The sequence below is a fragment of the Bubalus kerabau genome, chromosome 1, assembly GCF_029407905.1.
Source record: "Bubalus kerabau isolate K-KA32 ecotype Philippines breed swamp buffalo chromosome 1, PCC_UOA_SB_1v2, whole genome shotgun sequence".
Lineage (NCBI taxonomy): Eukaryota > Metazoa > Chordata > Mammalia > Artiodactyla > Bovidae > Bubalus > Bubalus kerabau.
The window spans coordinates 199,415,276-199,439,494 of record NC_073624.1 but is presented as its reverse complement, the minus strand read 5'-3'; the positions used below and the strand labels follow the sequence as shown (position 1 = coordinate 199,439,494).

The window sequence follows — 24,219 nt, the reverse complement described above, 5'->3', positions numbered from 1 at the left end:
ACTCTGCAACCTCATGGACTGTAGCCTTCCAGGGTCCTCTGTCCATGGGATTTCCCAGCAAAAAATACTAGAGTGGGTTGCCATTTCCTTCTTCAGGGGATGTTCCCAACCCAGGGATCAAACCTGGATCTCCCTGCATTCTTTACCATCTGAGCCACCAAGGAAGCCCTCATACTTTAGCCTTCCAGCCCCATAACCTCCTTATGGTAGGCAAAATAATCTTAAATGCAGATCACCTCATGCCCCCCACTTCTTAAGCCCAAGAGCTCTCCATTGTACTGGAAATAAAAGAAAAGCTGTGCTCTGGCCCCAGGCCCTGAATGCTCTGCACTCAGCCTTACTCTCTGACCCTCAGCCTACAGCACACTGGCTTGCTGTTCTGGATCCTCATTGCACCTCAGGATCCTCATATTTTCTCTCCCCATTGGCATGAAGGCCTATATCCCAGGTCTGGCCTGACAGCTACCACTTCTGTCTCCTCCAACCTCAGCTCAAATGTCCCCTCAGGAGGCCACCTGAACGGCCACCACCACCCACACTCCAGCCTCTCCAGCAAACCTGTTGTGTTCTCTCTACAGTATCAACACCCTTTTATATGGCACCTCATTTAATCTGTCTTCATCACTAGCATGTCAATTCCGTGATGCCGGTCCCTGTCCACTGCTGTAATCCCAAACTCAAAACTTGCACGTGGCATGTTAAAGGGATTTTAATGAATTTTTTTGGAAAAATAATGAAAAACTGCTTTTAGGAGGCTTGCAGCAATTAACACCCCCATCAACAATACAAGTATTCATCATCTTATCTCTCATTGAAGCAGTTTTCTTAGAACAGTGCTCAAGAGATGGAATTCTGGGGGACCCTCACAGCTTGAGCCCTGCAGGAAAAGCAATGGGATCGTTCTGTGATACCTACCACTCCCATTTGAACAGAGATTAGGCACACTCTGGTATAGCCAGGTACGTTACAACAAGAGCCACCAATAGGATTTTATTTTCCCATCCAGTTTAAGTATAGCCTGAATCTTCATCCCTATTATGTAAGTGGAAAAAAAAAAAAAAAGATTCCTTTCTTTGGCAACTAGACTCCAGTGAACTTTTCAAACATGTTATATTGAGTAAAAAATGGGTGAATAATCAGCTCAAGTATCTGGAATCTGGATGGGCATCACTTCTCTGCATTCTTATCACAAATTATCCAGTTGTGTTAATATTTTGAATTGCATAACCTTTATTAATCTGTTCACTGGTGACATCAAATGCATATATTTCTGTACATTAGTTTTTTTAAAAGAACTTTAGGTTAAAAAATGTCTTTCAAAAATAATCGATTTATATAAAAAGTATTTAATATAGAGAATAAGCACCCTTCAAAGGTAAAAGTCCCTGTGATATAGATAATACTAATCAAATCTCCCTTTGAAAATAATTTCTGTTTGAATACAAAATAATACACTTCTTGTCTCCATCTTTTTCAGACAAACCTTCAGCATCACTCAATTTGGGGATCACCCTTAATCCAGCAAAGGAATGATTGTGTGTCTGTTCTTCCAAAGAAGATACCAAATACAAAGTTTCTAGTTTAAAAATAGCACCACTGGAGGAAAGGGATAAGTCTTTTTAAGTGCAAAGTCCCTAAACAAGTGATTTACCAAAATTCATGATAACTAAATTTTGAGTGGTTGGTTGTTATAACCTTTCTGTAATCTGGAGCGGAAAACAGAATAAAGTTGAAAAACAAAGCAAAACAGTAACTTTGAAGAATCAGCCCATACACACACACACCCCCCTGCCAGACTGTGTTCTTTGCTGTCTGCCAGTTGCATCACCAGTCGGCGACCTCTACCACAAAGGGCGTTTTCACGTCTATCTTGCCGCTGTTGACGATGGAGCAGTCGGTGAATGGGCGGTCGTGCCCGTCAGTTGCCTGCAGTTCTATGGAGTGGACCACCGTCTGGTGAGAGAAAAGGAGACCCATGGATCACTTCCGACCAGCAACTATGATGGTCAAGAGGTAAAATCAATGTGAAGTCTGAGCCCTAGTGGGAAATAAGTTTTCATTTTTTGTGATTACAAAAACCATGCAAGCTAACTATGGAAAACTTAGGAAATCGATATATAACAGTAAAATTTACCTACAAGCTTGCTGCTCAGAGGGCATATTTGTGTATTTCCTCTTTTCTTTTTATTAGCAACCTAGCTCTAATAAAAACTATTTCTATTCACTTGTTACAGCCCAACTTACGAGTTAACATGGAATTTGAGATAATTTCAGCTCCTCTCTGTAAGAGGTCTAAGCATAAGAAAATGAGCCAGAAAGCAGATTTAGTAATGGAGCCAGTTCTGGGTTTGCCCATTTTAAAGCTGACTCCAGTGATCTACATGTTGTACGTGTGTGTACCCAGTCACTTAGTTGTGTCTGACTCTTTGCAACCCGATGAACTGTATGTAGCCTGCCAGGCTCCTCTGTCCATGGGATTCTCCAGGCAAGAATACTGGGGTGGGTTGCCACTTCCTCCTCCTGGGGATCTTCCTAATCCAGGAATTGAACCTGCCTCTCTTGCGTCTCATCTCCTGCATTGATTGGCAGGCTGATTCTTTACCACTAGTGCCACCTGGGAAGCTGACTCTACAGGTTGAATCTGATACTAATGTAATCTCTACCCCAAGGGCTTCCCTGGTGGCTCAGACAGTAAAGGGTCTGCCAGCAATGAGGAAGACCTGGGTTCGATCCCTGGGTTGGAAAGATTCCCTGGAGAAGGGAATGCTACTCACTCCAGTATTCTGGCCTGAAGAATTCCATGGACTGTATAGTCCATGGGGTCACAAAGAATCAGACACAACTGAGTGACTTTCACTCACTAACCCACCGGTGGTATAAAGACCCCTTTCTCTACTCTGGATGGTTTCACAGCCCATGGACCACTCTGTCTCATATAAGGCAAGGACTAAGCTGCAGCTGCTGCTGCTAAGTCGCTTCAGTCGTGTCCGACTCTGTGCGACCCCATAGACGGCAGCCCACCAGGCTCCGCCATCCCTGGGATTCTCCAGGCAAGAACACTAGAGTGGGCTGCCATTTCCTTCTCCAATGCATGAAAGTGAAAAGTGAAAGTGAAGTCAGTCGCTCAGTTGTGTCGGACTCTTAGCCACTCCATGGACTGCAGCCCACCAGGCTCCTCCCTTCATGGGATTTTCCAGGCATGAGTACTGGAGTGGGTTGCCATTGCCTTCTCCCAGGACTAAGCTAGTAGATCTCTAATGAGTTTCTAAAATAGGTTGAAACAAAATAGCAACAAAGTTTCTCAGTGCTTTGGACATGGTGTCAGCTAATCCAAATTAATTTAAGATAAAAGATCAGCATTCTAATAATAATACATATTTCTAGATAGATTGTGTGTGTGGGTTCATATGTGCCTATGCATACCTAAAGCAGCAGCTATATACCTGAATTACCTGTGGCAGGTTATAAACTGCTTATTTAATGGTTAAAATGGAAATTTCTATGTTGGGTATATTTGACCACAATTTTTAACATGCTTGTTTGCAGGTCCACCTGTGAAGGTTCCGATTCTACAAATCTGGGGTGAGGTCCAGTGTTAAGAAAACCACTTAGACAATCTCTGGAGGTTCAGGGGGTGGAAGTCAGGAGATTGTGAAAATTCCTTGAAACTGTATGACACACACACTTTCTTATTTTCCTTCTAGAGACAGTTTATAGTTTTTAATAGTTTCTCAAAGTATTATATGACTCATAAAATGTTCAGGACTCTTTGTCTAGGACCAGGAAGCCGATCTTCCAGGATGCATGCCAATAGTGGAGGGAGGTTAATACAGCAAACCAGGGCACCAAGACACAAGATCCAGAAGACTGGAAGGAAAACCATGACCAGAAGAAGGAAGCCCCAGATGCGTACTCTTCATTTTTCTTAACAGCCTAGCATTAAAGTGAAAGTGAAGTTGCTCAGTCATGTCCAACTCTTTGCAATCCCATGGACTGTAGCCTACCAGGCTCCTCTGTCTATGGAATTTTCCAGGCAAGAGCACTGGAGTAGGTTGCCATTTCCTTCTCCAGGGGAATCTTCCTGACCCAGGGATTGAACCTGGGTCTCTTGCGTTGCAGGCAGACACTTTACCATCTGAGCTACAAGGGAAGCATTATGTTGTATTTAAAAATGCTCACTTGAATCAGTTTACATTTAAAATACTTGGAATCTGATTAGCCTCAGCAGTCAAAACTCCAAACTGTTTTAACACGTGCATGTCTATGTTTAGCTCATTTAAAAAGCAGTAAGAGGCTGGAGACTAGGATTCCTTGCTATTCGAGAATACATTCTTTTGAGGACACTGGCTCATGAAAATGTAGGCATGTCCTTCACTGTGACGGGACCTAAAGTGTTATATTAAGTGACAGGTGTTTGCCCCCTTTGCTTCTCATCCCGCTTGTTATTTAATCATTAAGTTTTTTCCAACTCTTTGGGACCCTGTGGACTGTAGCCCACCAGGCTTCTCTGTCCATGGGATTTCCCAGGCAAGAACACTGGAGTGAGTTGCCATTTCCTTCTCCAGGGGATCTTCCCAACCAAGGGATCAAACCTGCATCTCCTGGACTGGCAGGCAGATTCTTTACTACTGAGCCACCTCGGAAGCCCTATCCCACTTGCCAATGAGAATTATTTGACAGTTCTGGTTGAACATGTCTTTGCCTTGTAAGGGAGGTTCTGAGTCAGCCAGCTCAGTTCCTGCCCTTTAGTTGGGTAGAATCAGAATAACAGGTAGAAGTTGTGGAAGAACTACAGTGAGTGAAATTAGTTTATTTATGTTTGGATGAGTTCGCATGAAAACAATGAAATATGGCAGAGGGAAGGGACTCGAGGATGCTCCAGGGTTGTACCGGGCAGACCTTACAGCTGCCACTTGAGGAGCTGGAAGAGCATCTTTGGGCAGCTGCTAAGGAGGAGAAATGCAGGGAGTGGAAGGGAATGAGGATTTTAAGAATTCTTCCTGTGGATTATGAATTGGACTCCTTTGATGTTCTTTGAGACACAGGAGCATAAATTTGAATTCTCTTTAGGAATTCTGGTGATTATACTGTGTGCCTCTGAAAGTGACTTATATCTGTGCTGAACTGCATGGGCTCAGGGTTTTTAAAAATATTTTAAATCATGGTAAGGAACACATGGAGAAGAAAATGGCAACCCACTCCAGTATTATTGCCTGGAAAATCCTATGGACAGAAGAGCCTGGCAGGCTACAGTTCATGAGGTTGCAGAGAATCACACATGACTGAGCAACTGAGCACAAGAAATACATAACATATAATTACCATCTTAGCCACTTCTAAGTGTAACTTTAAGTTCATTAGTTTAAGCATATTCACATTACTGCGCAACTAAATCTCCAGAATTTTTTCATCTTGTAAAACTGAAGATTCATAGCTATGTTCATTGAACACCAGCTCCCCATTTCTTCATCTCCCAGCCCCTGGAAACCATCATCCTGCTTTATGTTCCCATGTGCTTGACTACTTTAGATCGCTCATTTGAATGGAATCATACAGTCTTTTCGTGACAGGCTTACTTTACTTGGCAAGACATTCTCAAGATTTATCCATGTTTTAGCAAGTGACAGGATTTCCTTTCTTTTTAAGTTTAAATGATATTTCATTGTACCTACAGGATTTCATTTGGTTACATTAAAATGGCTTTCCAATTATATCTAATAGTATGATAAATTAAGGACTCAACTTCTCCCCCAGCTTCTGCTCCAATACTCCTAATAATTAAAATACCGTGTGTGTGTGTGTGTGTGTGTGTGTGTGTGTGTTAAGTCGCTTCAGTCATATCCGACTCTGTGAGCCTATGGAGTGTAGCCCACCAGGCTGCTGTGTCCGTGGGATTCTCCAGGCATGAACACTGGAGTGGGTTGCCATGCCCTTCTCTAGGGGATCTTCCCAACCCAGGGTCTGAACCCATGTACCATATATACTTGATTCACCTTTGAAGAGGCCAGTCAGCATATAATTATGGCTCTCCAAGAAGCATAATTTGAGAGCAAATCACTAAGAGTACTTTCATTATAAAGCTTTGAATGAGGAAAAATAATATATCAAGTTACCATTCCATCGAGGACTTTTCCAAATACCACATGTTTGCCGTCCAGCCAGGTGGGCTTGGTCAAGGTGATAAAGAACTGAGAGCCATTGGTGTCAGGCCCTGCATTGGCCATGCTGACCCACCCAATGCCATAATGCTTCAGTTTGAAGTTCTCATCTGGGAATGTCTCACCATAAATGCTTATACCTGGGTGAGACAAAACAAAAAGGGTAGAGTCAAAAGATGTTATACAAAAGTAAATTCTTCAAAGGGAAGTATAAGGTTTGAGTAGAACTGGTTAAGAGAACCCTATAGAAGAAGATGGGAATGAGGAAAAGATAGTCAAACATAAAGAGCAATTAAGCAGAGGATAAAATTTACTCCTTAAGGAAACAGAGCACCAGGGACCAAAAGAAACAAACAAAAGCCTTAAGTATGACACAAGATGGCAAAGATGCCCTCTGGCCTCAAACGAACACCCAAACCTTGACCAAGCAAGTCAGTGATTTCACTTTGAAATGAGAAGGAAGGGAAGGACAGGATGGCATGGTAATGTCTGATGGAATGATGGGTAAGCCATCCTAGTGACCCCGTCGCTGTCCTGAGTGTCAGGTCGCTTGTCCTGGGTCACTCATACCTCAGCAGCCAAGCCAACTGCAATATACACTTAATATACACCCTTCGCCAATCCTCATAACAGTCCTATAGGATAGGTTCTCTCATTGCCACTGTGAATGGGAAACTTATCAAACTTATCAAATGGGAGCTTATCAAACTTGAAAAAAGTAAAACTTGAACTTCTGGCTCCAACTCTGGTTCTCTAAGCACTTAGAGCCTCAGTACTAAGAAGAACAGTGCCAGCCTGGAAGTCATTAGGCTTGATGACTTCAGGGTACAGAGGGTGACAGCAACTGGGAGCAGCCAGGGAGCCAGCCTTGAGCCAGAGGCAGGCATGGGGGCTGGAGATCTAGCACAGCACATTTTTCCTATAAAACAACAGTTCAGACCATCTGCTCCATCCCCCAACCCTGAGTGCCTATGACACCCAACTTCTCCACTGCAGGGCGCCTTATCCATCGGTGGCCAGCCTTAAAGTCCTGGCTCAGTTAGCGCTCATGTTATCTCCTCCTCACTATGCAGTACTTGTGAAGGACCAGGCAAAAAAGTTCCTTAAGACTTGGCTCTTACATGGGCATTTTCCTTCATTTTATACAACCAAAACCTCTTCATAGCTAGCATAGTTAACTTTTCAAACAGGTTATCTAGAAAGAGTTGCCATAGAGGAATAGTAAGGACACTTTGTGAATCTTAAGGTGTACATCTTGGGATATACAGCTTCTAAATAAATAACTGGATATTTTAACAACTTCACTCCTTTGTAACTCTTATTTTATATTTATCTGAGCAATTAATATTTAATAATGTAAGGAACCCTGCCTTTTTTTTTTGGTGGAAGAGGTCAAATATAATTCATCTTCCTAAGGGGGAAAAAAAAATCCAATCCTGGCTCAGTTAGAAGGACCAGAAGTGAATACCAAAGGTAAGCAATTTATAGCTGGTTGGTAAGTGGCATACGAAGTAGCCTGGGAGGAAAGTTCTGCCTACAGAGAGGTCTAGGCTAAATTTAAATGATCCAAAAGGTCCTATCTCCAAAACTCAGAGAATTTTAATTCTGTACATGCATGTGCACACACGTGTGCATGCGCACGTGCACACACACGGCAGAGAGAGCAGAGAGAGAAAGAAAGACGAACAGAAGAGAGAACACAGGGAAGTTCCATCACCATTCCTGCCGGGCCCCAGGCAGGACCGCAGAGTGCCAGTCCTGAGGGGACCAGCACTGGAACTTCAGGCTTTTCCACCGGAGACCCAGCTCTGCAGCAGCCCCATTCAACCAAGTAACCCGAACATGTTCCTCTGATCCAGTCTACATTCCCATACCCAGCAGCATTTCCACCGGTGTCTTGGCAAATCCAAGCATTTAATGACAGCCATTTTGTTATTTTAAAAAAACCATTGCAATAAACATAAAATTAACAATAGTGTTTGAAAATGGCTTGTTTCTTTAAAACGTTAGCGATTTACTATGTACCAAACCCAGTATTTTCTGAATTAAAAATATTAAACCTGAAGTAAATAAAAATTCGGTGTAGTTCCATATTGTATGTATGTTCAGGAAAAGAACTCACTATATTTATGAGGAAAAGACAGACCAGGGAGCTGGGCAGCTGGAATCCTCAATGAGAAACAATAAGCTCAGATATATTTGGAATTCTATAAACTGAATTATGGGTTCTTTATTGAATTCTAATGGTGTTGATAAAAATTAATTTATACTATAATTGTGACAAGTGGTCTATTACTTAACTTTTTATTACTGCAAAAGCTGATGATAAAAGGAGAATTTTGAAAGAAAGAGGTAAATTCACCTGTGATCCTGCCACCTAAATACCAGTCTCATCATTCTGGCATGATGCTTCTGGACCACCCCACCCCCCACCCCCCCCCCACCCCGCCAGCAAAATGCACTTCTGCAGCTGGCTGTCCCCCTCCAGGGCACGTGGCTTCTCAGTCTATCTCTCCTTGCTGTGACAGACGTCTTTCCATATTGCTACATACCAGAAGTCTAGGATTGTCATAACTGCAAAACAGCCTACTAAAGGAATACATCTCCACTAAAGAAGGATAATGAACACCCAAGCAAAGACTGTTTAAAATTAGGAGGCCTCACTCATTCGCACCTACCAAGATTTTGTTAGATGAGGCACCCCCCGACCAAAAACTCTTCTCTTTCTGGAAGAATTAAGTTTGTCTTTTTGACTTTGTTCCTTGAAGCTGGGAGTTCAATATGCTGGGCAAATATATCATCTTAGTCTGAGGTCTCACTCGGGTAAGCAGGAAAGGAAAAGCTTAAGAGACAACATTACCGCCAGTGCCATCTCCCCGGGTGAAGTCTCCTCCTTGAATCATGAAATCTTTGATGACGCGATGAAATTTGCTTCCTTTATATCCATATCCTTTCTAAAGAGATTATGTCAATTGAATACACAAGCAGATATAACCCTTACTGTAAGATAAACCCCAGTGTTTATCTGGAAATGACAAAATGAGAAAATTACACAAAATATCTACAGAACTAAATTAGGTACCTACAATAGTTTACTGACAGATATGTGTCATTAGCTGACTGAAAAATAAATAACTATGGAAGTAAAATACTAACATGCACAAGTAAAAAGTCTGCATTTTCACTTAATGACTGTTTCACTTTCTAGAACCTTGAGGAAACTGAGTGCTTAAAGAATACAGATTTTATAGAAAAACAAAGTAAAATATTATTAGATGTCTCGGGTTCATCTCATCTACTAATTTAATACTTATTTTCCCAGGTACAACTTTTTTTTTACATTTACATTTTTTCAAAGGTATTTGTTTTTAATTGGAGGATAATTGCTTTTCAATATTGTGTTGGTTTCTGCCATGCATCAACATGAATCAGCCATAGGTATACATGTGTGCCCTCCCTCGGGAACCTCCCTCCCACCTCCACCTCATCCCAACCCTCTAGGTTGTCACAGAGCCCCAGTTTGAGTTCCCTGAGTCATGCAGCAAATTCCCACCGGTTATCTGTTTTACATATGGTAGTGTATATGTTTCCATGCTATTCTCTCCATTCATCCCCAAGGATACATCTGTATGTTTGGCTTAAAAGGAGGAAGATTCAATTCTGTGCACAGTTAAAGGGGATAAAACTGAGACATACCTCTCCTGTTGCCAGAGCGACAAAATTTTCCACAGTCTTGGGCACGACTTTTCCAAAGAGGCCAATTACGATTCTGCCAACATCTTTATCTCCAATCCTCACATCAAAGAAGACCTGCATGTGGTGGAAAGGCGGAGCACGAGGTTACACTGTGGAAAAGCCACAGTACAAGGTGAGTGCATGTGACAGTCTGAGAACGGACCCACGTGTGAGGGCCTCGGCCACCAGCATTTTATAAAGGAGGGGGTGAAGGAGCAAGAGATAAGGGAGTTCTGAAACCATCTTTGTGCGTGCATTTCACTCACAAATATTCATTCACCAAACCATTATGGAGCACCATCACTGAGTCAGACACTGTGCTAAGAACTGGGTTTAAAGTTGGACTCGGTACTGTCAGAATGAGCCAGTAACATCTTCAAGAATTCCTCTCCCCCAAGTACCCCAGACACATGCTGCTGCCGCCTCATTTCCTAGCTCTGTGGACAAAGCTAGGGGTTGAGAGTGGAGACTACTGTTCTTCTGAAAGGTGATGCTCTCCAGTCTTGGCAGGAGAAAAAAAAACTGGTAAGGAAAGAAATAAGTCTAGCCGTCCAGATTTATTTTTTTGTAACTTTGAGCAGCACCAAATTCCCAATGAGTTCTCAGTAGATGTCTGCTGTCAAGGGGCCTGTGAAAGATGATCAAAACACACAGCTCTGCTCCAAAAGGCCTGCCACTCACGTCCAAACACACTAAGACACGCGGGCCTGTGCTGCGTCCTAAGCACAGCAAACATTGCATGCTGGTCCTGACAGAACCATTTACCCCGTACACTTAAGACACCGAATCCGGTCCTCACGTTCCCAAAGTTGCCCAAGTAGAATGTGCCCTTTCTCTGTCACAGCATTTTAAAACAGAAGAGAGCAAGCACAACTCCAGAAGTCAGTCACTTCTTTCTCTGCAGATAAGCCTTAAAAGTTCTCTTGGACTTTTTTTTAACTGTTTCACCTAAAACGCAATTATATACGTTCTGCTTCACAAATCACTGTGTTAAGATAATTTCGAGACAGAACGTTTGAAAAGGCCGCAGAGTCGAAGGGCATTCTGTTAGTAAGTTTAGATTATATGAACCAATTCACTATTTGAATGGGTAAAAAAAAAAAGACATTCAAGAGATGGCTTTAAAACAATTTAAGAAGGTGTCAAAGAGAAAAGATGTCATACAGTTTAGGAAAATCGCAAAGTAAAGACTGTCAAGCTTTAGTTCAAGACAAGAGCCTCTGCCAATACATCAGGATGTCTGTCACAGAATGATGTGATATTTAGTGTTCCGTATGGCATTTTGCAATTTTACATGGCCAGAGCTGTAAAAAACTATTATTATTTACGTGGTAAAAGTTTAGAGAATGCATAAAAGACCAGGCCCTTGAGATTGGGCAGTGCGGTGAAGGAGGACGATTCAGGAAGCTCCATTAATGCCCACAAGAGCCTGGCATGAAGCCTGGGTCGAAGTCGTTCTCCAAAGGGATTTCCAAACCAAGGAGTAAATTCAGTAACAGGCAATAATGAAGAGGCTCCAGGACAAGAACTGGGTATGTAATCACAAGGAAACACCACATAAACCTGCCAGACTTTTAAAATAAAGAAGAGAAAAGAAAGCCTGTGAACATTTCAACGGCAAAGAGAATAAAATGTGGGAGGACAGCAAGAGAAGATGAAGAAAAAGTGTCTGTGTCACCCAGCGTAACTCTCCAATAACCATCCTGTTTTCCTACATGCAGCCTAGCACATGTATTAATACGATGTTTTTTCCCAAACCACAGTGTCCTTCAACTTCTTGCATGATGGCATGAAAATACAGCAGTTTCCCTAACTCTAATGGAAACGATAAAATCAAATCTTATTAAATACTTGTCAAGGATCTCTGCAGAAGGCATTGTAAGGGTACAAGTGGAGGAAGTCCCTGTCCTCAGGGAGATTATGGAGAGAGACAGGCCAAGTACATGAACAGCCATAGCACAAGGCTGTGGGTGACAAGGGCCCCAAGAACACTGAATACTAGTGTGCTGCAGGGACACTGAGGGAAGGCATCCTGACAGAGGTGTGATGGGATGCCAGCCTGGAAGGAGGGGAGCAGCCTCTGGGGACAAGAATGGGCACAAGCCCCACCTGGCAGTTCTTTCTGGAACCAAAGCACTGAGGCAGGAAAAGGGATCCATGTGCAGAGAAGCAACACAACCCTTCTGACCACAACCAGCTGGGAAGGAAGACTCTCACCCATTTCAGAAGGTGGAGGAAGGATCTGGCTAAGAGTTCCAAGTTTTGTTAGGCAATACTAGGAACGTGAAAGACAGAATTTCAATTTGAAGCTGCATTCACTTGGACTACCATTTGTCATGAATGTTGCTCTCTCTGTCTAGGCGATTTCTACCTGAAGGGGTGGAAGTGGCATTTTTAGATCCCCAGTGCCCAGCACAGGTCAGCTCAAGCATATACTAAAAAAAAGGCAATACTGAATGAAGACCAGCGCATACACACACCTAAACAGAGGATAAGGTGGGCCTGGGGTGGCTGCCAGGCAAACCCTCTTACCCTGAGATCTCTCTGACTTTGCTACCTGTCCTTGGGAACAGGCCCTGTGAAAGGGATGAGGCTGCAAAGTCCCACAGAAGAGGAAGCACAGAGATAGTCATTGTGATGAGAAGTCAAGCTTTACAAGAAGGTATATACAGATAAAATGTCATGGTTAGAGGTGGTGATTATCTGTGGAGATCAGGGCAGGCTTCCTGGAAAAGGTGGCGTTTAAATTCCACATTGCACTTTAAGAGCTGGCCCCTTGGTCCCTCCTTTTTTCCCTTGAGGCTGCCCTTGAAAGTCATTTGAAAATTATGGGGCACTAGAGGATGGGAGCCTGGTGGGCTGCAGTCCATGGGGTCGCTGAGAATCGGACACGACTGAGCGACTTCGCTGCAGTCCATGGGGTCGCTGAGAATCGGACACGACTGAGCGACTTCACTTTTATGCATTGGAGAAGGAAATGGCAACCCACTCCAGTGTTCTTGCCTGGAGAATTCCAGGGACGGGGGAGCCTGGTGGGCTGCCGTCTATGGGGTCGCGCAGAGTTGGACACGACTGAAGTGACTTAGCAGCAGCAGCAGCAGCAGAGGGTGGGAAGAGATAGGGGAAGAGGCAAGAGAACCTCAAAGAGCCTGCCCCAAACCCTTGTAGGGTTAACTGTGCTTCCATTTCCAAAGTAACTGGGGAAGACACCAAGTGCAGGAGCCATGAGGTCAAGGAAACTGGTCTCAAACCAGCTCCACCACTTATTGGCCATGGGACCTTGGGCAACTCCAAGCCCCTGCTCCTCATCTGTACCTGCCCTGCCACAGGAGGATTAATAAGATAACGCAAATAATACTAACAGTTGACCTCTTAAATCAGGAACTTCAATCAGGGCTAAGCACTTGACCTGCTCTATCACATCTAATATGCAAAACCTTGCCAGCAGGTATTATTTCTATTTCCACTTACAGAGGAGGAGCCTCAGGCATTCTTGGTAACTTGTTATTACCTCAGGTGAAGCCTCTTAGCCACTCTGAGAACTGCAGAAAGTGACAGCAACCTGTGACTTGAGCACAGCTGGAAAGATGGCAGCATTATTTTCTACACTCTCAGGTGTGTGACGCTGCACAGAGCCCATGGCATCTGCTGGAAAATGCAAGGGTGCAAATGCCAACTGGGTGGATTTTGAGACCAGTGAGGCTCTGAGACTGGGCAGGGGGCTGAGGTGGTGGCTGGCAGCAAGATTCACAGACAAGAAAGGGCCCTGGGAGGGACAGCACTTCATGCCTCTCATTTACAGATTCTTGTTTTCAAACACTATCAGAGGAGAAGCTGAAGACTGCTGGGGAAAACATACAATACACTAGAGTGATGGCCAATTCATCTACTTGTCCCCACTCAGAGAAATCATTTTGAATATTTCCACTTCCCAACGGAGTAGTTGTCTTAAAATGCCACCACTGAAAAAGTAATTCAGCAGAGTTGAATCTGTGGCAGGACATACCTGCATAGTTAGTTTTTAGAACTTAATGACAAATGGAGTGGGAAAAAAAGGAGATAGTGTTAAGTGACTATTCCAAACCTAGAGTGCATGAAAACTCACTCATTGAATGCACCCTGGCTAAGAAGCCCCACTCTTCTTCCCCTCTCCCTGAGGTTCCCAACCACAGTTCGTTTATCACTGCACCCCCACAGCAGGGCCTTCCTGTTCACTCTTCACTTTCAGGCTACATCAGGTGTTGGGCTGTACCTCTCCCGCCAGTGTCCTCCCCGCTCCTCTGGTGGGGTCTGCACTGGAGGAGCACTGCTGAAGCACCCAATACTGTCATTTTTTCTGGCAGACAGGGGACCAATTGTTAAGACCACCTGCAGCTGCTCCTTCTTCCAGATTCTAAGACACTCCTGCCAGTGGGTTTTCGAGAAGTGGTGATCAAGGGCACCAAATCACTCCTTTCCTCCCTCGGTCTCTCCGGGCATCCTTCCATTATCTTCTAACCTTGGGTAAACGTGCTGAAAAAAGACCTGAAGCTGTAAGGAGGCAGTCTAAGGCAGATCTCCACCCCACCACCTCCCATCGAGATTGAAAGGCTGGCTTCAGTCATGCAGGGGCCTCCTGGGCCTCGCTCAGCAGCATCCCAAGCCCTGTGTCTACTCCCCAGTCTGAAAAGCGCACCTCTCCCTCCCTGGGGGGGATTGATGGTGGTTCCTAAACACGAAAGGGAGGACAGTCTTTGGTTAAGCAAGGCCACGTAACGCCTTCTCTACCCCAAGCGACAGGGGCTGGACCTGGGGCTCTGAGAGGCCGGGTGACATCCGCGGGGGCGGCCCAGCTCCAACCCCTCCTCTCGCAGCGCGCCTCCTTCGCCCTCCTGCATTCTTCCTGCTTCTATTCCCAAGTCCCCGCCACGCCGAAGGAAGTCCTCGGCTGTCTCCTCCCTAGAGAAAGGGCTCACCGATTCCGGAAGCTTCTCCCAGCTCCCGGGCTGGTGGCCACGTCGGATCACCAGCCCAGAGGATGACGCTCAGACAGCCCGCGGCGGGGGTGCACTCGGCCTAGCGCCCCTAAAGTCTCCCAGGAGAGCGAGGGCGCCCCCCCCCCCACGCGCGCGCGCGCGCGGGGACCCCCACCGCTACCACCTAGCCCCGCGGCCGCCTCCCATCCTTTGCGCCTGGGAAGCCCCCTGATCGCCGCCCCTGACCCTGAGGTTCCAGTCCCCAAAGCTCCCCCATCCCCCCGGGCGGCACGAGGAGAGCTTGCTGCCCGCTGCCCGCTGCCCGGTCACCTTGGCCGTCACCGAGGGGCCTCGCTTGCGGAAGCCCGAGGCTCCCGCGGACGGTACGAGGGCGCTGAGCCCCACGCAAAGCACGAGAGGTAGCAGCGGCCGGAGACCCGGGCCCATGATGAGCGGTGGCGGTGGCGGCGGAGGCAGCGGCTGGGGCGCGACCGCAGACTCCTGGACTGCCGGCGGGACTCCTGGCCCGCTGCGCCTGCGCGCTCCCGGCTCTAGGGGCGGGGGTGATGGAGACGCGGCGATCCGGGCAGGCCCGGAACCTCGGGCGCCTCCTCCCAGGTTCAGCCCAGCGACCCGAGCTAGGGACTTGGAGAGGCGCGCCGCGGAGCGCGGAGCCGAGTCCATCCGCCGCGCGGGTGGAGGGTGCACTGGGCGCGGGCATCCGGAGCAAGCCGGCGCTGCTCGGATGATGCCTGATAGGTCCGGACCCGTAAGTTGAGGGATGCAGACTGGGGCATCGCCGGGAACTTACAGCGTAGACGCATATTAAACCTGATGGAAAGTCGAGGGCTCTCCGGGCTCCGGGTCATCCTGGCATCTTGCTTGCCGCGACGGGTCCCCCTCTGTGACCGCAGCTGCCGTTGGAGCCGAGCAACCTCTGCCAAGCCTGCCAGGTTCCAATGTTCCATCAGAGGCTTTAGCTAAGTTCTGGACTTCTCTCAGAACTCGAGAACCTGGGTGTTTCTACGCGATTACACAGGACGAATGACCTCTAATTGAGATGATTCAAATTGGGGATATACTTTTTACAAACTTAAAAATTATGTTTAGAAATTAATGACATGGGGAAATACTCATATTTTTAAATGAAAAACTCATGTTGCAAAATCGGACCTCGATTTTAAAAACGGAAAGAAATGTACCAAAATATTTACAGAAGCTATGGTGATAGGATAATAGGTTTTTGTTTTCTTTGCAATTTTCTGGTTTCCCAGATGTTCCACATTGAACATGTAAGTATTTTATAATCAGGAAAACGTTTTAAAACTCAATGCTGTTTGCCTTAGGACTTCAAAGAACTTTTTTAATGTAATAGAGCCAAAATTAACTACAAATTAATGATAGTTTTCTCTTGGTTTTCTTAGGGGCTAGTGCCATGTCTTTGAAGCCAAGATTTTCCTTGGGTAAGCACATAGGATTCCTATGTGTAACTAAGTGTAGGTCTAAAATTACACTGGAACCATTTATTATGTATACAAAGGGTAACCACCTCGTTTGAAGGCTGGGCAGAACACTTGTGAGCTATTTTGGTATTTCAGTCCAGTGAAGGATCTAATGGCTTTCCTCATCACGCTCACCCCCCAATGAAGAAAGAATCCCCCTTTTGTAGTAAGCTAAGGGTATCAGGGGGCTTCTGTCTGCATTTATTTCTCCTGATTCAGATCTAGTACAATGTCAGGTATATAGTGATTTCTCAACAAATATTTATTCAGTGAGTGAATTTTTATATTGGGAAGATTAATACAAATAAAGAGAAATGAACAAAATGTACATGTACAAATCAACAAATTATCAAAAAGAAAATAAGCTAGAACCCCACATATCTAAAGAAATGAAATATTCACTAGCTCTCTAGAAACTCCTCTTGTGTTCACTTGCAGTTGCTAACACTTTCTTCTCCCTAAATTAACCACTATCCTGACGTCTTCCAATAAGGTTTAGTTTTAACTTTGTGTGACTGCAATCTTCTGTGTTCTTTTTGCTGAAATTTATGAAATTCATTCATGATTTTGTGTGTAGCTGCTTTGATGCATAGGACAAGCTAGGGGCTGAATTTTTTTCCATACGAATTCTATTGTCTCAGCATAATTTATTGAAAAGTGACTTCTTATTGCTCTGTAATGCTACTTCTGTCATGGAATAAATGTCCCTACATATATGGGTCTGGCTGTGCTCCCTCTTTTCTGTCCCATTGATGTATTTGTCTATCTTCATGCCAGCACTACATTGTCTTAATGAAAATAGTCTTATAATAAGTCTTCATAGTTAGTAGTAGAAGTCCTCTTACTTTGTACAATAGATTTCTGGCTATTCTTGACCCTTTTGTTCATATAAACTTGAAAATCAGCTTGTCAGTTTCCATAAAGTGGGATTTTAATTGGGTTTGCTTTGCATGTATACCTCCTTTTGGAAAGACTTGGCATATTTGTAATATTGTGTCTTCCATTCATGAACATGGCATAGTCCTCCATTTATAGTCCTCCAGTCTTCTTTAATATCTCTCAGTAAGATTTCATAGTTGTCTGTCTAAAAACTTTATACATATAATGTTAAGTTGATTTCAAGGTATTTGGTTTTTGTTTTGTTTTTTTGCTATTGTAAATTATATCTTTTTAACATTTATTTACCTGTTTGTCAGTATTATATCATAGTAAAATAAATTGTGTATATTAATCTTGAATAGGCTAGTTTGTTAAACTTATTAATTACAATGATTTATCTGTGAGTTATTTAGGATTTTCTACATAGACAACTATATTATTCATAAATAATAACAGTTTTATTCCTTCCTTTCTAATCTTTATACCTTTTATTTCTTTTTCTTGCCACCAGGACCTTGAGTACAAAAAGAAGTGACTATAGGATGAGTCATTGTTTGGGGGTTAAATTTTGCCCCCAAATGGGTACATCAAAGTCAGAAACCCCGGTATCTGTGAATGTGACCCTATTTCCAAGTAGGGGTTTTTTTTTTGCAAATGTAATCAAGTTGAGATCCTATTGAAGTAGGTTATATGACTAGTGTCCCTGTAAAAAGAGGAGAGACAAAGAAACCGCCACCCCCCTCAGGGGAAACACCATGTGAAGACAGAGAAAGAGATTGGAGTGGTACATCTGAGTCAAGAAATGCCCGGGATAGCTGGCACCACCGAAAGCCAAGAAGAGGCCAGGAAGGACCCTCCCCTAAGGACAGCGTGGCCCTGTCAGCACCTAATTGCGGACATCTAGCCTCCAGAACTGTGAGACAATACATTTTTGTTGTTTTAAATGATCCCGGTTTGTGGTACTTTGTTATGGCAAGTCTAGGAAACTAGTAATACACTTCTCTGTCCTAATGCCAGAGGAAAAGCTTTCAATATTTTACCATTAAGTCTGATATTTGCTGAATATTCTTTTAACTGAGGATATCCTCTTTCAGCTTAAGAGAATTCCTTTTTAGTTCTGATTCGTTAAGAGGTTTTGTCACAAATTTGATCAACATCATGTACTGAAAGCAACCAGAATAATCACATGATTTTCCCTTACTCTGTTCATGTGAATTGCATTGATTTTCAAATCTTCAGCCATCCTTGCTTTCAGGAGTACACCCAGTATGTATTAACCTTTTTTTATATTGCTGTATATGTATATAAAGCAGACTTAACAAGAACTGAAAAAAGGCATTTCTCCTGAAATGAAGTTCAGGAAAAAATACCAGTAAATAAATTGATTTGGCTTTCCAGTTCAGGCTAAACAAATCACCAGCTTTCCATTTTTATGTTAATGGGTAAGTTTGCTATTTTTTGTTCAGAATATTTGCATCTATATATATATATTTTTTCTTGGTCAGGATTATTTTAACACCTTAACATGAATTGGCAAATGGTTGGGGTTTTTCCCTATGTTCTGAAAAGATATGTGAATGATTGCCATTATTTCTGCCTTGTTTCTTTTAAGCCATCTATGCCTAGAGTTTTCTTTATTGTAGTTTTAAATTATAGGTTAATGTTTTTAATGATTGAGGACTATTTAAGTTTTGTATTCTGTCAATTTTTACATGTATATTTTGAGAAATTTACTTCATTTATATTTTTAAATTTATTTACATAAATTTGTTTAATACATCTTTTTATAATTTTATAGGTCTGCAGGACTTATAGTAAAGGTTTTTTTCATTCCTGACATTGACTGTTTTTACATTTTTTCTTTTTTTTTCAACAGCTCCATCAAATGAGTTTAAGATTATAATATGTTTGATTTTATTTCATTAGTTTATATCTTCATTCCTTCCTTCTCTTTCTTTGAGTTTAATTTCCTATTATTTTCTATTTCATTGAAATAGACTCTAATTTTTTTTTCACTTAGCAGTACGCATTAACTTTTCTTCCGCGTCATTTCAGTTCAGTTAAGTTCAGTTGCTCAGTCGTGTCCGACTCTTTGCAACTCCATGAATCGCAGCACGCCAGGCCTCCCTGTCCATCATGAACTCCCAGAATTTACCCAAACTCATGTCCATCAAGTTGGTGATGCCATCCAGCCATCTCATCCTCCATCCCCTTCTCCTCCTCCCCTCAATCCCTCCCAGCATCAGGGTCTTTTCCAATCAGTCAACTCTTCGCATGAGGTGGCCAGAGTATTGGAGTTTCAGCTTCAGTATCAGTCCCTCCAATGAACACCCAGGACTGATCTCCTTCAGGATGGACTGGTTGGATCTCCTTGCAATCCAAGGGACTCTCAAGAGTCTTCTCCAACACCACAGTTCAAAAGCACCAATTCTTTGGTGCTCAGCTTTCTTCATAGTCCAACTCTCACATCCATACATGACCACAGGAAAAACCATAGCCTTGACTAGACGGACCTTTGTTGGCAAAGTAATGTCTCTGCTTTTCAATATGCTATCTAGGTTGGTCATAACTTTGCTTCCAAGGAGTAAGCATCTTTTAATTTCATGGCTGCAATCACCATCTGCAGTGATTTTGGAGCCCAAAAAATAAAGTCTGACACTGTTTGCACTGTTTCCCCATCTATTTCCCATGAAGTGATGGGACCAATGCCATGATCTTCGTTTTCTGAATGTTGAGCTTTAAGCCAACTTTTTCACTCTCCTCTTTCACTTTCATCAAGAGGCTTTTTAGTTCCTCTTCACTTTCTACCATAAGGGTGGTGTCATCTGCATATCTGAGGTTATTGATATTTCTCCCAGCAATCTTGATTCTAGCTTGTGCTTCTTCCAGCCCAGCATTTCTCATGATGTACTCTGCATATAAGTGAAATAAGCAGGGTGACAATATACAGCCTTGACGTACTCCTTTTCCTATTTGGAACCAGTCTGTTGTTCCAGGCCCAGTTCTAACTGTTGCTTCCTGACCTGCATATAGGTTTTTCAAGAGGCAGGTCAGGTGGTCTGGTATTCCCATCTCTTTCAGAATTTTCCACAGTTTATTGTGATACACACAGTCAAAGGCTTTGGCATAGTCAATAAAGCAAAAATAGATGTTTTTCTGGAACTCTCTTGCTTTTTCGATGATCCAGTGGATGTTGGCCATTTGATCTCTGGTTCCTTTGCTTTTTCTAAAACCAGCTTGAACACCTAATGGCTTAATAACTCATTTGTTTTTTTATTGCTGAATAGCTCTGCATTGTATGCTATACCGCTGTTTATCCATTTATCTACTCAAGGACATCTCTTGATTGCTTCCAAGTTATGGAATTATGAAAAAAGACATGATTAGCTCTGTATACAAGTTTTTATACAGGTGTAATTTTTCAATTCCTTTGGATAAATACCTTGTAGAATGATTGCTGGATCATACGGTAAGAGTATGTTTCATTTTATACGAAACTGCCAAACTGTCTTCCATGGTGACTTTACCAGCAGTGAGTGAGAGTTCCTGTTGCTCCACATCCTTGCCAGCATTTGGTGGTGTCGGTGTTTTCAATTTTAGCTGTTCTAATAGGTGTGTGTGTGTGGCAGGGTTGGCAGGGGAGGGTGGGTATAGTAGTTCAGCTCTTAATGTTGTGTAAGCCGATTTCTTTTTTTTTTTTTCTTAAATCCATGAATAACAACATTCCTGAGAAGAAAGAATCCTGGAAACTATGATACAAAGAACTTAGGTTGTGTTTTTTTCCATTTGTTTAAACTAAAAACAAAACCAAGAATAAGTTACCAATTTCTCCCATCCCCAACTCCCACTGCTGGCAATCACTATCTGTTCTCTGTATGAGATAAGTTGTTTTTTTGTTTGTTTGCTTTTGATGTTTTTAAGATTCCACCTATGAGAAATAATGTGATACTTGTCTTTCTCTCTCTGATTTATTTTCCTTAATTCATCTAATTTTTTAGCCTTTCTTCTTTCTTCTGTGCAATTAAAATGATAAAATTCCCCTTAAGAAGCACAACTTTAGATGCTTTCCACATCTAAAATTTTGATATGTAGTATTTTCGTTATCATTCAGTTAAAAATATTTTCAAATTTACACTTAAAAAAACTCGTGTTGCTTAGAAGTGTAGTTTATTTCCAAAACATAACTCTTTAACAATCCTTTTATTAATAAGTCCTAGCTTAGTTGTATTGTGGTAAGAAAGCATACTCCTTATTATTTCATTCTTTTAAAACACTTGGAGACTTGGTTAATGACATAAGATCTGGTCAGTTTCAGGGGTAAACAGTTTCCTGTGTATTCAGTGTCTTCTGCCCTTGCTGCCCTTCTTGCTGGACTCAGTATTCTGTGTATGTTCATTAGATTGAGCTTGTTAATCCTACATTTCATATCTCTATCATTCTTGACCTTTTATCTGCTTGTTATAAGTGTTATAAGAGTTACTATAGGAGTATGTTCAAATCTCTCATTATCACTATAAATTGTCAATTTCTCCTCATAGATTTGTAAATTTTTCTTCATGTGTTTTAAGGCAATTTTATTAATTATGAGTGCAAAAAACTAAAATATTATTTTTTGATAAGTTGATAATTTTTTATAATTATGAAGTATCACTCTTTACTTCTGGTAATGCTTTCAGCCTTGAAGTCTCACCATCTTTCGTCTACCCAATGCATGGTTTTATCTTTTAATATTATTCTACTTTTAATCTATCTGTCCTTATATTTCAATATATCTCTAGTAAATAGCATAAATTGTTTCTTTAATAAAGTTTGGTATCTTTATCTTAAGCAGAATATATAGCCTGTTTACATTTAATGTATTTACTTCATGTTTCAATTTAAATATAATGTCTTCATATTTTATTTCTATTGGTACCCTATTTTATGTTTCTCTTTCTTCATTTTCTAGCCCTACTCTGATTTGATGGAAGATTTTAGTAATCTGAATTCCTCCTATACTAGTCTGATATTTACTCATCCTTCTAATACTCTTTCAGTAGTCTTATTAGAGATTACAGCATGCAATCTTGTTGCATGTGTTACTTGTTAGTTTTATTCTCTTTCTGGATAATATGAAATCTCAGGACACTTAATTCTATTTGCTTTAATGTAATTTTGTGTAGGTGTAGTCATGAATTTTATTTTTATCCCCACAACTCATAATCAGTTCAGTTCAATCGCTCAGGCATATCCAACTCTTTGTGACCTCATGGACTGTATCACGCCAGGCTTCCCTGTCCATCACCAACTCCAGGAACTTGCTCAAACTCATGTCCATTGAGTCGGTGATGCCATCCAACCATCTCATCCTCTGTCATTCCCTTCTCCTCCTGCCATCAGTCCTTCCCAGCATCAGGGTCTTTTCCATTGAGTCAGTTCTTCACATCAGGTGGCCAAAGTATTAAAGTTTCACCTTTAGCATCAGTCCTTCCAATGAATATTCAGGACTAATTTCCTTTAGGATGGACTGGTTGGATCTCCTTGCAGTGCAAGGGACTCTCAAGAGTCTTCTCCAACACCACAGTTCAAAAGCATCAATTCTTGGGCACTCAGCTTTCTTTGTGGTCCAACTCTCACATCCTTTCATGACTACTGGAAAAACCATACCTTTGACTATGTGGACCTTTGGCAGCAAAGTAATGTCTCTGCTTTTTAATATGCTGTCTAGGTTGGTCATAGCTTTTCTTCCAAGGAGTAAGCGTCTTTTAATTTCATGGGTGCAGTCACCATCTGCAGTGATTTTGGAGTCCTCCCAAAATAAAGTCTCTCGCTGTTTCCATTGTTTCCCCATCTGTCTGCCATTAAGTGATGGGGCCAGATCCCATGATCTTTGTTTTTTTAACGTTGAGTTTCAAGACAGCTTTTTTCACTCTCCTGTTTTATTTTCATCAAGAGGCTTTTCAATTTCCTCTTTGGTTTCTGCCATAAGAATGGTGTTATCTGTATATCTGATATTATTGATATTTCTCCTAGCAATCTTGATTCTAGCTTGTGCTTCATCCAGCCCAGCATTTTTCATGATGCATATGAGTTAAATAAGCAAGGTGACAATATACAGACTTGATGTATTCCTTTCCCAATTTGGAACCAGTCTGTTGTTCCATGTCTGATTCTAACTGTTGCTTCTTGATCTGCATACAGGTTTCTCAGGAGGCAGGTAAGGTAGTCTGGTATTCTGATCTCTTTAAGAATTTTCCACAGTGTGTTGTGATCCACACAGTCAAAGGCTTTGGCAGAGTCAAAAAAGCAGAAGTAGATGTTTTTCTGGAACTCTCTTGCTTTTTCGATGATCCAACGGCTGTTGGCAATTTGATTTCTGGTTCATCTGTCTTTTCTAAATCCAGCTTGAACATCTGGAAGTTCTCAGTTCATGTACTGTTGAAGTCTCGCTTGGAGAATTTTGAGCATTATTTAGCTAGCGTGTGAGATGAGTGCAATTGTGCGGTAGTTTGAACATTCTTTGGCGTTCCCTTTCTTTGGGATTGGAATGAAAACTGACCTTTCCAGTCCTGTGGCCACTGCTGAGTTTTCCAAATTTGCTGGTCAGAACTAAATCAAATCCCTTATGATTATACAGTGGAAGTGACAAGTAGATTCAAGGGATTTGATCTGATAGAGTGCCTGAAGAACTATGGTTGGAGATTCATGACATTGTACAGTGGGCAGTGATCAAGACCATCCCCAAGAAAAAGAAATTCAAAAAGGCAAAATAGTTGTCTGAGGAGGACTTGCAAATAGCTGAGAAAAAGAGAAGCTAAAGGCAAAGGAGAAAAGGAAAGATATACCCATTTGAATACAGAGTTCCAAAGAATAGCAAGGAGAGATAAGAAAGCCTTCCTCAGTGATCAATGCAAAGAAATAGAAGAAAACAATAAAATGGGAAAGACTAGAGATCTCGTCAAGAAAATTAGAGATACCAAGGGAACTTTTCATGCAAAGATGGGCACAATA

General features: G+C 42.4%; 1 protein-coding gene across 2 annotated transcripts in view; it reads right to left on the bottom strand.

Annotated features, from left to right (window-relative positions):
* Positions 1-1,210: 1,210 nt before the first annotated feature.
* PPIC (peptidylprolyl isomerase C) overlaps positions 1,211-24,219 on the bottom strand; it is a 34,216-nt gene continuing 11,207 nt past the window's right edge. Inside the window, exons 1-5 of one of the 2 annotated variants that reach the window (XM_055549623.1) lie at positions 15,179-15,381; positions 9,855-9,968; positions 9,019-9,112; positions 6,114-6,298; positions 1,211-1,953 (exon numbers count right to left, since the gene is read on the bottom strand). In XM_055549623.1, coding sequence (XP_055405598.1) covers positions 1,825-1,953; positions 6,114-6,298; positions 9,019-9,112; positions 9,855-9,968; positions 15,179-15,295 — 639 coding nt within the window. In that variant the 5' untranslated portion in view covers positions 15,296-15,381 and the 3' untranslated portion in view covers positions 1,211-1,824. Of the gene's footprint in view, positions 1,954-6,113; positions 6,299-9,018; positions 9,113-9,854; positions 9,969-15,178; positions 15,382-24,219 lie in introns of those variants that run through there. The other variant, XM_055549632.1, reaches the window with a different exon arrangement.